This window comes from Neolamprologus multifasciatus, chromosome 16 (assembly GCF_963576455.1).
Source record: "Neolamprologus multifasciatus chromosome 16, fNeoMul1.2, whole genome shotgun sequence".
Taxonomy (NCBI): Eukaryota; Metazoa; Chordata; class Actinopteri; order Cichliformes; family Cichlidae; genus Neolamprologus; species Neolamprologus multifasciatus.
Window position 1 is genome coordinate 34838379 of NC_140454.1, and position 15000 is coordinate 34853378.

At 43.8% G+C, this 15000-nt stretch overlaps 1 protein-coding gene across 2 annotated transcripts in view; it reads right to left on the reverse strand.

Annotated features, from left to right (window-relative positions):
• Positions 1 to 2137: 2137 nt before the first annotated feature.
• LOC146501184 (thrombospondin-type laminin G domain and EAR repeat-containing protein-like) overlaps positions 2138 to 15000 on the reverse strand; it is a 25344-nt gene continuing 12481 nt past the window's right edge. The window contains exons 9-17 of one of the 2 annotated variants that reach the window (XM_085136054.1): positions 14451 to 14582; positions 13848 to 13965; positions 13655 to 13769; positions 12655 to 12838; positions 10653 to 10711; positions 10338 to 10514; positions 5938 to 6116; positions 5050 to 5151; positions 2140 to 4978 (exon numbers count right to left, since the gene is read on the reverse strand). In XM_085136054.1, the coding sequence (XP_084992180.1) occupies positions 4825 to 4978; positions 5050 to 5151; positions 5938 to 6116; positions 10338 to 10514; positions 10653 to 10711; positions 12655 to 12838; positions 13655 to 13769; positions 13848 to 13965; positions 14451 to 14582 (1220 nt within the window). In that variant the 3' untranslated portion in view covers positions 2140 to 4824. Of the gene's footprint in view, positions 4979 to 5049; positions 5152 to 5937; positions 6117 to 10337; positions 10712 to 12654; positions 12839 to 13654; positions 13770 to 13847; positions 13966 to 14450; positions 14583 to 15000 lie in introns of both variants that reach the window. The other variant, XM_085136053.1, reaches the window with a different exon arrangement.

Genomic DNA, 15000 nt, shown 5'->3' on the forward strand with positions numbered 1-15000 from the left:
GTAAAAACTCCAAAACGCGTAAAAACTCAGACGCACTTACAAACCCCGAAGCATGTACAAACTCCAAAACACGTAAAAACTCAGAAGCACGTACAAACTCAGAAGCACGTACAAACTCAGAAGCACGTACAAACTCCAAAACACGTAAAAACTCAGAAGCACGTACAAACTCAGAAGCACGTACAAACTCAGAAGCACGTAAAAACTCAGACGCACTTACAAACCCCGAAGCATGTACAAACTCCAAAACACGTAAAAACTCAGAAGCACGTACAAACTCAGAAGCATGTACAAACTCAGAATCACATAAAAACACAACAGAAGTGCTCCAGGATGCTAGGGTGCAGTGTTGAGCTTTTGTTACCTAGTGGCTACACAAGCCAGGAAGTATCAACAACCGGATTTGGTGTGTGGTAGTAACAGGTAAATGAACATTTTTTTTATTATTTGAATAAATATGAGTGCTTGTCTATAAATACACAAACAATACACAAATGCTTTCAATCGTGTAATTTAAGTAATCTAGGTAGCTCTGTTTTGGAAGTTCAGTTAAGGCTAGAAATGTGTTTTGGAGTTTGTACGTGCGTTTTGGAGTTTGTATATGCTTTAGAGTTTGTACGTGCTTTGTCTCTAGGGGCCATATATAAACATATATAAATAAAACCACTTTTTTACATTAGTAATTCCTTTTCTGCATAATTTTATATTATTGTTAATGATTAAATAATTAAAGCAACAAAACAACCTGAAGAGCCGGTTCGGAGCCGAAAGAGCCGGCTCTTTTTAGTGAGCCGAGCCGAAAGAGCCGGATCTCTAAAAAGAGCCGGAAATCCCATCACTACTCCGTTGCAGCAGCCTTTCAACGCCTCTCTCTGTCTCTCGCTAGCAAAGTTGACCCAGACAACAAAGTAAAGCTAGTTTTCGGCTACGAGCCCGACATGAACCCACCGTATTAGCCAGAGGTCCCTTTACTACGGTTCGGAGCCGCGGACCTTCAGTAACAGTAATAAATCACAGCAATAGTACATTCATGTAGTTGTAAACAGCATGATAATATATTAAGTAATCCAAAGTATTCAGTTACGTTACTCTCATTGAGTAACGTAACGGAATACGTTACAGAATACATTTTGGGGCATGTAATCTGTAATGGAATATATATGCCTTCTTTTTTCTTAATACTGTTGTCACGTTTTGGTTTTTTTTAAAGCGTTTTCCACGGACAGCGCGAAAACAGTCAAGAAAGAAAAAAAAAAGCCACCTCTTTCCTATTGGTGGAAAAATGTACCCTGTCGACCAATACAAAAACGGCAACACGTGGCATTTGGTTGTTTATGAAGGCAGGAAAGTTTTGGGAGTGAGACAGAGCCAGGGAGAGAGATTTTTGAGATGTTTGAGATTTGTGACGTTTAGCTTGTAGTTAGTGTTGTGTTGTCGTTGTTAGTGTGTCAGTGAGGGCACTAATGAACGTCACAAAGGCAGATTACGGTGTAAACTCTGTCTCCAGGTGGAAAACAGGAGCAGTGATACACCTCCTGCTGTCAGGCCTGCAGGTTTGTGCTGTTCTCCTCTGTGGGGACAATTTCTTTCTTTTTTTCTTTTCTTCTTTTTTTACAGCACAAATAATTTGTGGGAGGTGTTATTGTGACACCTGATTGTTCTCTCATTTTAGTTACAGTATTTTTAAATGGTTGTACAAAAATAAAAAGCCAGCTGCATCGGCTGCGTGTTTAAATAAATAGTTGTATATAACTTTATTGTTTACAAAATTTGTGCATAAGCTTTCAAAATGTACAATTTATATTTGCATTTCAAGTTATGAAAATAATTTACTAAAATGTCTGTGGTTTTTACAGTAAATAAAACTACTACTAGGATTTTATGTTTTGGTGTGATTTCAGATCAGTTGTGTTGCTGCAGCATGCCAATGAAAAAATAACTGTGAATTCAGACACGTGAGGTTGAGCCGAAGAGATGACACCAAACAAGGCGAGGAAAAAATAATTAAACAATTTGAAGGTGAAATACAAAAGTAAAATCAAAAGCAGTCAACAATGCAGTTGACTTTGTGCATGCAATTTGATTTTTTTCTAACAAAAAAACTGTGAAACTTAATTTAGACTGTTTGTAAATGAACCGCCGCGTGTTGTGTAGCTTTCTGGATTTTCTACTTATTGGGCCACAAATGTATTTATCATACGGGCTACACAGCACACAACACCAACATTCACATGTTTTATGTAACTGAGATGTTTAATTATGCGAGCTACAGACAAGAATTAGGTTATAGACTATATTTATATAAAACGTGTACTGCATTTGAATTATTTTAACCACATGTAACACCATGTGGGGTTTTTAAAAGAAGGCTTTGGTTTTGCTACCCCATTTCATTTCCATGCCACCCTAAGAAAATTTCTCTTGACCCGCCCTGACAGTAAAGAGAAACCTGCGCTGTGGTTGAAGGAAGGTGCAGCCACAGAATGGATGATGAATGGACGAATGTGTGTTGGGGCAAAATAAAACTGTTTAGATGGACATTTGAGCTGCATCTGAGGAGCTGAGCTGTGGTGTTTCATGTGATGCTCTGCAGGACAGAAATGTCAAAGTTCAACTTCAGAAAGCGTTCAGAGACGTTTCCACGTTAGTCTGTTGAGCAGAGACTCACAGAGGAGCTGCAGGTCTCACGGAGATGAATCCTGCAGGTCAAATACCGGGATGAACCACCAGGAGGCAGCAGCACGCTGACACATGCATGAACAAAAGACACTGACAACAACAGGAAGCATCAGCAAGACTCGAAAACTGTCGACTGAAGATATTTAAATACTGTATATTAAAAAGAACAAGGAGTAAAACATCAACACACAAAAATATGTAAACATAAACATGTGTTTAAGCTCTGTGACCTTTGAACTTGTGAGAGCGTCCCGATGCAGAATAAATCACGCGTGAGTTTCCTGTTATTTTCTGAGCTCGTCACAGAAACTGGTTTCATCACAGATTTATTACAGTTTGAGTTTAGACCTGATTTTGTGTTGGATGATGAAATAAGAACATTAGAGCACATATGTTGTGTAATTCACATATATTACCTTTTACTTCTCCTAAACATTCACATAATGTTTTATGCTTTTTATATGAACATCACATACATATATGATGATATTGTTGATTTATTGATGTGTGTATCACTTTAATGCTGCAGCTGTTGATGATTTTAACCACCTATCTACTGCTGGCCATCCCGATCCGTATAAACAAGCTTAATTTAAGTAACTAAAACTTGGAAGACAACAAAAACGAAAGTACTTTACTTGTACTCTATTGCAGTAGAAGTGACGATTGGTCCTTGTTTTTGATTCTCAGAATAATCCTTCTTTCTCTGATTCTGGCCTCAGCGCAGGGTCAACCCTCACTTCATCGTCCGTCTTAAACAGGCTGATTTAGGTTTGAACAGCAGGGGGGCGGGCCTTCCTCCTTTCTATTATATCATCCACATCCATCCAGTGTCTCCAGCAGCCCGAGCTCTGGGCTCACAGGATTATTGTACATACAACGAGGTCATTATTACAAACTTGTGTCATGTTTAATCAGAACATCTACCACAGGAACTGGAAATATGGAAGAAAAACGAAGCAGGTCCAGGTAAAGGAAAATACAGCTAGCTGAAATGAAGCGGAATGACCCTTTAAGCTGGCATTTCAGATCAGCAGATAAAGAGGAAATATCCGTCTCTGCGTCGAGCTTCTCACGTTCATATAAATGAAAATATTCACCTTTTTAAAAGAATTTATTCAATGTGTAATTTATACATCAATCAGCAAATGAGCTAAAACATAAATAACTGGAAATAACATTTCAAAACACAAACATGCAAAAATATTTTCAGTGAAAAAACTGTCAGAAAAAAATATCCACAAATATGAACAAATGTAATAAATAGAGTAAAAAATGCCCAGAGTGTCAGAAAACATCATATTTAATTAAACGTGAAGACAAACTGCTGAACAAAGCAGAGAAAACACTTGAACATGTGGTGAGCTGATGGGACGAACATCTGGACCTCCACCTTTACGATAACTGTCTCTGACGTCTGTCCACCAACAGACCAGAGACACAGACGGGCGTCACAGGAAGCAGCGGCGTGCCGCTCTGTCTGATGATCGACTGAACCCAGTGACATGAATCGGTTTCCTCAGAGTCTCTGAGGGAGTCCCGCAGGGCCCCATCTCAGGCCTCGTTTCATGTTTTTGTATAAATAACATTGTGAGAACATGTTTCCGGTTAAAGGCGCCTTCATGCAGAGGACACTGAGATGTGTTTCAGCTGCAGGAGTCTCTCAGCGTTGGTGTTTTCCTTTAGGAGGAGATTTAAGGAAATATTCGTGTATCCGGGTGAATGATGCTCTTTTGTTTAGAGTGCTTATTGAGCACTTGGTGGAAAATCTGAAGAAGGCTGAGACCTGTCTGTTTTTAGTTTCATTGTCTCAGTGATATGTTCACGTCCATGATTCAGTGAAACGGGAGGTTCTCTGAGTGTAATCAGCTGACTTAAAACTGGACAACTTTCATTTTTGAGTCATCTGATGATTAATTTCTGAGGTTTATGGATCACACAGGGTCAGAGAGGCACTGTCCTCGTCAGCAGAGCTTAATGTGACTTGATGTCCAAACAGCATAAATGGATCTTTAATCTTTGGGGTTTTCATCGCTGGATTTAAATGATGTTCTCCTCGGGATGAACTCAGGATTTAGCTCACAGGAAGTTCAGTCCACTGAATGATCACATGACCTCAGAGGAGTCTCTCCAGGATGGTTTCACTCAGTAGTTCCTCAGTTTGAACACCTTGCTGAGCCTGGACTTGGCGCTGGAGTAGATGAGGAAGGAGCCTTCGTCCGTGCTGAAGTCCTCCCAGTCTCTGCAGCCGAACGTGGGCAGGCTGTGGACAGGAACGAAGCCCTCGTAACCCTGCCACCTAAAATCACACACAGAGGTCACCTGAGCTCAGGAAACACGTCACACCTGAGCAGACGAGCACTTACGCACCTGTAGACAACGCTGTTCAAAGAGTACGAGCTGCCGTCGTGAGAGTTCGCCACCACCAGGAACTTTTCATCTCCGATGGTGAAAAACTCCCAGTCCAGCGCACTGAACACACGGAGGAGGAGAACAAGACGACACCGTGAAGAGCAGCTGGTTTTGGGATTTTTACAATCAACCTTTTCTTTAAAATATGTTTACGTTTTCAGGTCTTAAATTAACTGTTGAAGAAAGTCCCGAAAAACAAAGAAATAAAGATGAGTAATATGTTTCTACAGCTAAGCTTAGAAATCCCCAAAAAATGTCCAAAAAATGACTGTTAGAGTTCAAAAATAATAAAAAAATAAAGTGGAAAAGAAAGGTCATCAATGTCCTCAGAAAATATTATTAAGTATAATAAATATAAATTAACACACATATGCACATGAATTAATATAAATATAATAATATGTATTAAAAATTATGTTCATAATATTTATGAATATTTATGGAATAATAAATAAATATAAAATAAAATAAAAATCCAAAAATTAAAAACTAAAAACTAACAAAATCATCTAAAAGTGATAATAAAAAAGAACGAATAATGCAAATATAAATAATTTAATAAAGATATAAAATACTATGAACAAAATGTTGAAAAGCTATTAAAATGTGTTTTTTAATAAAATGTAAATGATCTCAAACGAATGAATAAAATTCCAAATGAAACCTTAAACAAACATCAGGCTTCTCGGTGCTGATGGCTTCCTTTTAATGATCAGCAACGTTTCCACAGTGACTTTGAAATAAATGTTATTCAGCCTTTAATCTTCGTGCTGCTCCTTTAATCTCCAGGTAAACGCAGGAAGTGTATCTGAAGACATGTTAAATGAGCCCAGGTGTGACGCTCACCTGTGTGTGAGGATGTCCTGGAAGCGGATGAAGGTCTGTGTGAGCGCGTTCAGTTCGTACACGGTGGAGTTGATGCTGTAGACACTCGTGCCACGATCAGGGATCCTCTGACTGTTGGCGACGGCGAGGAAAAACCTGCCGTCGATCTGAAACGGCTCCCAGTCTGTCGCTCCAACTGTCTGCGGAAAGAAGAGGACACTCAGAGAACCAGGGTACGAAGGGTAACCCTCTGATAATCGTACACTTGGTGGGCGGGGCTTTGACTGCAGGAGTCCCTTCAAGGCTGCTTTTAGTGGAGAGAGAAGAACTTCTCCTTGGCATGGTGGATGCTGATTGGCTAAACCTGGAGAAAACAACCACAACTGGTGACAGTGTGAACACACAGCTCAGGTCATTAGGATGAGAAATGAGTCCATCAGAGGAACAGCTGAGAGGCTGAGGCGGTTTGGACATGTGCAGAGGAGGAAGAGTGGATATACGGGACGAGGATGATGAAGCTGGAGCTGCTGGGCAGGAGGAGAAGAGGAAGATCTGCACTGCAAAGAAGCTTAAATCTAAAACGAACACAGCTGTTGGGGTTAGATGAGGAGTTAGAGGAAGATTGCAGCTCATGTGCAGTAAGTGTGATCAGGATCAGTCACAGGGAAAAACAAAGCATCAGTTGAAAGCAGGTGTTTTCATCCCTGCTGCCTCCACTCTGCAGGCTGAAGTATCCTCGGGTGGGTGAACATGTGTGTTTGCATGAATGTCAGACGTAAGTGGGAAAGAAGAACTCGTCTGACTGCGAGGATGAGCCTTCTATCTTTTAAAACACCAATGAGTACTGTGTAATCTATTACTTTGAATAGAGTACTGACTCCATCACTGCTTGTGAGCTTTGGGCTCACTGTGCACACTGATCCATCCATTTTCTTCCACTTATCCACGGCAGCAGCAGCAGAGAAGCCCAGACCTCCCTCTCCCCAGCCACCTCCTCCAGCTTATCCCAGGGAACGCCACGGCGTTCCCAGGCCAGCCGAGAGATATAATCTCTCCAGCGTGTCCTGGGTCTGCCCCGGGGCCTCACCCAGGAGGCATCCTCAGATGGTCAAACCACCTCGACTGACTGCTTTCGATGTGAAGGAGCAGCGGCTTAACTCTGAGCCCCTCCCTCTCTAAGGGCGAGGCCAGCCGCCCTTCAGAGGCCCGGGGAGCGTCTGGTGGACTTTGGGACTCACTGACACATCACAATGAAATAAGGAGGCAGCTTTTAAATGAAGTCATAATTCAGTGTTTTATACGTCACTGTAATGTGAGACTACGAAACGCTCTGCGTCGTGCTGCCTGTGTGCAGCGGCTCGTGCAGCCTGCAGGGGGAGCTGGTGAGGTCTGGCTGGGTCTGATTGGAGCTATTTGCGGCTCCATTAGTCGTGTTGATGTCTGAGCAGTTTAATGCGTGCTGTGCTGTCAGCAGCTGAATTACAGGTTCAGGTGGTTTCATGATGCTTTAACATGTTTTTGTGGTTTTCAGAAGCAATAAAAGTCTTCTTCAGCGCGCAGCTGGAAAGCCCCTCGCACACACGCATTAATTACACTGCTCTGGTTTCCTGTTTCATCTTTGACATCAACAGACTGAAAAACATATTTTCATCAGCGTAAGATGATTTTTATGATCTGCTTTCATGTGCACATCTGTCACCACATTAATGTTTTAAACAAGCAGCTGCGTCTGTGCAGGCATCGCTGTTTTCCAGGCTGCAGGTACACAGCGCTCATCGTCATCACCACCTTCACCCTGAAACCCCAAACACTGACTTTAATAAGACCGTTATCTTTGGTTGTCACTGCAGGAGCGAATGATGCGACGGGTTCTGGGGAGGAGGAGCTAAAACAACTCAGAACGGGGTCGAGAGTAATGGCAGGAAGGTGTGAGAGTAAGTCAGTTCCAGGTGAACCTGAGATCACGCCAACAACACTGGAGCTCCAAGACCCTGCAGATATTAGGGGCGGGGCCTGTTTGACCGGTGGATGGCGACACAGGCGGCTGTAGCTGCCAGCTTCACCTGAACTGGACCTCTGCACCGTGTTGACATCATGTGACCAGTAACATGGCTGTACTAACAGACCGTCCAGGAAGGCGGAGCGGCAGTTTGGTGAGAGAAATTTGAGCATTTTGATTGGATGTTAGCTGATTGCTCACACTCTTCCAAATATGGTAAATTTTTCCAAAAAAAACCAGCTAAATGAGGCTAAAACGGAGGCTTCAGACAGCGTGATGTCACAACGGATACATCCACCATAATCCAGAGTAAGCGAGGTGAGGACGAGGAACCTGAGTTTGTGAGCGGCGAGCGAGCCAAACATCCTGCAACGCGCTCCTGTGATCCAGGTTCAACGACGACTAAAAAAACACTGAAGCTCAGAAATTAAGGGGCAAAAACACAGAAATATCAAGTGTGGCTGGAAAACGGCGTTTACCTGCAGAGGCACACCTGCACCAATCAGAGCCTGGCTGAGAGCGAGGTGTTTCCCTGAAGCTGTGAGTCAGCGTGGTATTTTTACCAGCCTGTGATTTGGGTTGGGCAGCGTCACGCCGCTGCTGTTATCATGTGACTCACTGACAACATCCTCATTGTCATGTCTGCTCTGACATCTGCCAGGACTCACCTGGACAGGTAACCAGCACCAGCTAAACACATCCTGAGGGGGGCGCTGTCCCAAGTTCATCCTCTGAAGAGGACGCACAAGATGAAACAATCCTGTGAGAATAAATGTGAGCGGACATGTTTCACTGTCCGTGAGTTCAGTGTCACAATAAAATAATCCTTTAAAGTTTGGCTCATATCGCTGAGTTTCAATATGTAGGATGATTAAACGATCCCAGATAATAATAATAATAATAATAATAATCAGGGGGTCCTTTTGTCCCTCTGTGGGGGGAAACTCCCACTAGGTTTATATCTGGGACTCTCCACCATTTGACCTTAGAACTGAAGAAGCTTCTCAGATGAAGGTGAAACGTCTTCAAGTAACTTAAAGAAGTCCAGACGCTTTACTTTGCAAGCTCCTTTGACTACGATGACCTGGATGACTGAGAACCTTCACAGACATCATTATGTGACAGAATTTAATAGATATGAGAAAAAATATCTTTCTTCTAAAATGTTTGTCATAAATCATTCATGAGCGAAGAAGCTACGTCTGTCACGTGTCCAGGTCTGCCAGACAGGAGACGCAGCATCTCAGGACTTCCTGCTTCATTAAAAATATAAATAATAAAAATAAAGTCTCTGTTTGGTAAATCACATTTTTAAATGTTCTTGTCTGTAATTCAATCAAATAAAACAATCTACAGTTATACTGATAATCTCCATAATCAATCATGTCTCTCATGTTCAGCACTTTGACCTGCTGACAGGTCCTGCAGATCAATCTTAGTCATTGGTGCATTTACTCGAATCCTGGGAGTTAAGAATAAAGAGATCGGTGGGGCTGTTCTCACAGCTGTTCAACATCCATGTCAAAAGGTTAGCAGGAAGTTAGCGAGATAGTGAAGATGACACACCACGGTGGTTAGCTGCAGAGCTGTGGTTAGGCTAATGTAAACAGATTAATTAATCTGCTGCTGGTTTGGATTACTCTGTGAAAACGCCCTGATCCTCAGCTGACACACCTGAGCTTAAAGACGTGCTGCACGTGACCAGAGCTGATGAACAGCAGGACGAGCGAACGCGTCGGTTTTATTAATGATGCAAACAGCCAGAGGTCAACAAGCAGGCAGATTACTGAGTACAGATGGCTTCATGTTCAGGAAACGTCTCTGCAGGAGGGTTTAACCAACCACGAGCCTCACAGCTGAGGCCAGCCTGCTTTGTGAACATGCTTTCTCTGGAGACGTATGAGCTTCGAAACCAGATGTCACTGTCAGTCACCCACTGGTCACTGCATCAGTGCTAGGAAACTAACTGTATATAAAAGAAGGACGGAGTCACCGTGACATCACCGCTGGTTAGTGAGGTCATGCTGCGAAGCCACAAACTGAACGTTATTGCTGTCACCATGTTTAAAACCAGAGGTCCCTGGTGTGCGGTAGATCTGACTCTGAAACTGACCGATGCTGCATCCTCATTGGCTAATAACTCACCAGTGACCAAACCCTATGTTGCTGTCCTCTGTGACTGTAACTGGACGATAATTTCCAAAATGAGCTTCATGTTTTATTTACAGCTGAAACATGAGGGAAACATTCACTGAGCTCAAGTCAGCTGAGCAGGACACTCACAGACAACCAGAGGAGTCGCCCCCTGCTGGCCATTGAACGTTAGTGCACTTCCTCTTTGGTGTAACATTTCAGACCAGGAAGGTAAAAGGTTTACGAAAGCCGACTGTGGGGAGACCCTGAAAGACAGACAAACACTGACCTGGATGCTCTGGAAGGTCTGGAAAGAGCCGTCCAGCCAGACGTAGATGGTGGAGCTGATGATGGTGGTTCGACCGTCAAAGGTGTTGGCCACCACCAAAAAGTGGTACGGCCCCACAGTAAAGAACTCCCAGTCGTAGGCTCCAGACGTCAGCAGAGTCTGGTTCACCTCAAATAGCTGCAGAGACAGGAGGGACAGGTTAGGACCGAAAACATGAGGACAGAGACGATCAGCAGCATTTCTAAAGGACAGGACGGAGAGGACATGAAGGCTCGTGGCAGGAGAAGATCTCATGTAGTGACTGAACAGCAGCACCTTTGTGTCGGGGTTCCACCTGTAGATCACACTGTGGATGTTGTGGTTGGAGTCTCTTTCTGAGGACACACAGAGACACATTGACATGATTTCGACACTTCAGTTCTCGTCCATGTGATCACAGAGTAAAGCCAGAGAAGTGCGTCCAGCTTAGACGAACGAGTCGTCTAACAACGAGAAACACAAAAACCATCACATGAAATCTCCACGGAGATTAGCCTCAACAAAAGGGAATCACCGTCAGCTGCATCTCACACCTTCATGTAATCTAATTACATCTCTACAAAACCCTGGAACTGAGTCTCTATTTGTTTTTTGTACCTGACCAACACCAGATTATCTTCAGGATCAACCTTGGCTAATTTCTTTTCAGAGTGACTAAGACGATGGACTCTGATCTGCAGGACCATCCAGGTCTTTGAATCAGTGTGGCTGTGATAGAACAGACTGATGGTTTGGACTGTGCCTGGTGCAAAGACACAACCTCCTTCAGTTTCTGTTTCAGGTATTTTACCCACAGACTAACAGGTAGAGACGACGACGGACAAATACATGTTCGACCAAACTGTTCGGTTTACGGTTGAGACGAGTTTCTAACCTTCACCCTCGATATGAAGCTCTCAAAGCTGTGACTGTTTGTTTTCCACATGTTAAAAGCTGAGTCATGCTCAGACATTGCCATATTAAAGTTTGTCGTTGATGCTATCTGAAGGGCGTGTGTCAGTACTCATGGAGGTACGTGCAGGCCTAAACCTGCCCACTTTAAAGTTCTCTGCATGCAGACCGGAGGTTTCCTGGATGCACGTTTGTGAGAGGGATTAGCATCCATGAAGTGAAAATAATCCACGTGTTTAGTGATCCTGGTTTGTCCAGTTACAGTTTGAGTTCTGTGAAAATGAAGGATGGTTAAAACAGTCATGGCGGTGATGTTCAGACCTGTGACTCGAATAAAGTCTCATTCAAAATTGACTTTTTTCTACAACACAAATGTGTTTGAGTAAGTTTGGATAGTTTGGTTGGAGACACGACTGCAGACGACCTGTTTTTAAATAAAGACATTAAAATATTCTTGTAAATGCAGAAGTTTGAACCATTAATGAATCTTTAAAATATCCCGTCTGATTTTTCACAGCCTGCTAGCAGCTAATTATTTACCCGGTACAAAAGTCCCTTCATAATCTGCCAGTTTTTGCTCGTTTCATGTATTTAGCAGATAAAGAGGACAGAAAATCAAAGTTGGCCCATTTATATCGGACGTGTTGGTGTTGAGGTGATTTCGGCCGGTGCGCTGTGAGTTCACCATCATTCAGAATAAACACGAGCTCAAACAGAGAGACGGCGCACAGAGGTGTGTGATCTAACCACAGTACACCTGCACAGCCTCAGCCTCAGGAGTGTTTTATCTTTACAGGAAGTGCACACATGAATGTGTTTGAAGTGTTTACACTGACGAGGAGATACGAGCTCTTCAAAGATCCTGTTTGGTCAGGTGGAAACCTCGTATCTCCATCATCAAAAAGCCTCGTTTTAACCTTTAAACCCATCAGAAACGACCGGCTGCTCTGGAGCTCCTCATCCCGCTGCAGAGACTCGTTAAACTCAGATACTTCCTTCACTGTGGAAAATACCCTGAACATGAAGGAAAATCAAATTTAACGAATAAATACTGCTGATCAGGAACGTTTGATCCTGAAAGTTCATCTTTGATCTGGAAATAAAAAGAAAAGTTTTATTAAAGGTTCTGTTTGCAGCATTTTTATGCATGAAATGCTTCGTTGGCCTCAGACTGCAGGAGAGGGACATCGCAGGGCACAAAGAGCCGACGCCACTCTCCGTTTATTATTTTAAAATTTTGATTAACTCAGAAAGACGTGGCCTGATGATGTTCTCCTGTGGAGACAACAATGAGCTCTTATCCTGGTTTTGTGTGATGCCCCGGCAGCTGCAGTGATCCATTCATTTAAAATGAAAAAGACTGCATTACAGTCCACTTCCTGTTTACCTCGTCTGTGATTGGCCACGACCAGGAAGCTGTGGTTGTGAATGCGAAAGGCCTCCCAATCCTGGGCAGTGTGAGTCTCCAGAGTCTGATAACGTACGAAACGCCGCCGCCGCCGATGCCACTGATAGATGACAGACCGCTCAGACCCCGCCTCTCTGAAGTTTGCCGCCACCACGAGAAAAATCTGCAGGACAGAAACACAGAGATGGATTTGGTGTAACATCACAGCGCCGAGCGGCCCTGCTCAGCTTTCACTGAACCGACGACTCGCAGAAGTTCACTCCAAGGAGAAGTCTGTGTGCGCTGCAGTGACCTCTGACCTCTGCAGGGACTGTTCCTTTACACACTTCTCTGAGTTAACAGGACTGAATACCTGCAGCACAATACCTGCACACAGCTGTGTGTGTGTCACACACTGTGCAAACAAGGCCAACACAATGTGCACACAAGGGTTCAAAGAGAATCAGCCTCAGATCTGTTTGTCCTCCGCCCTCTGAGCTCCATCCACTCCACGACTCTCAGCTGCACCACCATCAAACCGGATTTATTAATCATGTTTTAAATGTTCTGCCTGTTTCGCTTGATTAGATCTGATCCCTCTGCTTTATTGCTCTTTGTGTTTTCTGTCTGTGACAGAAACAAGCTGCTTCGTCCACCGACGTCCACGCCAAGGACCGCACACGAGTGTGATGTCAGACAGTTTGATTTTATCCAACAATAAATCGCATGATGGCACAAAGACATTTAGTTTCTATGGTAACAGCCAACAGAAGGACAGTTAGCGATTAGCTATAAGTAGCAGGTCTCTGTTGTCAGCATGTTTACATCGTCAGCTGACGCTCATCTATACAAAACACACGACGCACAGAACATACGACGATCCCTGACTGTCGCAGTGACAGTGTGAGCTTGCGTCACACTGTCACTGCCGTGGGCGGAGCTAAGCCCACGGCTTTGAGCTGAGCTCCTTGAACTCCTCGTCCATGTTGGAGGCGCTCACCTTGTCGTCGATGGTGAAGTGTTTCCAGGATCGAGCCTCCTGAGTGCTGATGTTCTGGTAGAGCTGGAAGGAGGCGTTGGTCCACCTGTAGATACCTGAGCCGGACCGAGAGTCCCTGCCAGGGGAGACACGAGGGTTAGACTGAGAGGACAGAGACTTGTCCACAGCTGTGTTTCTGCTGCCGTGTTATTACTTGTTGGCTGCTGCCATGAACAGGCCCTCAGACGGGATGGAGAAGACCTCGACGTCCAGGGTCTCTGAGCGGGTGTACAGGTCCTGGTAGTCCTCCACGTAATCCAGACGCTGCTTACCTGCACAAACAGGTACATGACACATCGCAGGCACATGACACCATCGTCAGAGGTTAACAGAACCAAACCAGCCCCATCCCAGCGCTACGTTCACATGAACCCTCCTACAGTCTGCTCCACCCGCAACAGCAACTCAGTTTACTCTTCTCTTTACAGCAGACAAGTTAATATTATACCAGATCCTCTAAAATCATAACAATTTGTTCCTTTCTGGTTTGGTTCCAGAGGAGCTTTTTTAAAAACCTGAAACATTTTAAAAATTTAGAGGTTTAAAATCATCGTTTCTCATTTCTTATATACAGATTTGGCATCATGTGCATTGTATTGAAAACAACGTTTGTGATGTAAAGATTTATGCAATAAAATGAGCACCTCCTAACACAGAGTAAAATCACCCCTCATGCTCCTAATATAATATGTTTTAGTCACATGACCCTGACATGTCTGAGGTGTGAGAGGTACTTCCTGTGTACGTCCAGACTCACTCTGCAGCAGCGTCCTCCAGGTCAGCCCATCACACATGAACAGACCCTTCCCCTGAGCGTTGAACCACAGCTGGCCCTGCTCCGGCCTCGAGCAGGGAGGACGATCTCCCACAGTCACTCTGGCTTCGGCCTCTAAAACAGGACAGAGCGAGGGTTACACCTGAGGAGCGTAATGGGAACCGAGGACATGTGAGCTCCTGATAATAAGCTCCTCTGTTTAACACTTCATAACAGCACACGATCGTTTTATTGGCTTAAACCAAAGCAAACTTAAAAAATCTCTGAAGTACCAAAGGATGGCAGATTCACAGTTTCCGAATTATTCCTGTTGTTCAGGAGTGACCTCACTGCCGTCTACCTGACGGAAACCATCAGGTTCCCTCTGAGCCGCAGTCACAGTAAAAACTTACTCACAAACATTTTTTCAATGAAACAAACACGTAGCAGAGAGCGCACATCAAATATAACCCAAAGAGCTCCAGCAGCACAAACACGTCCAGAGGCCACGCCCCTAATAATGCAAACTTTAAACAGGTGAGTTATAAAAACA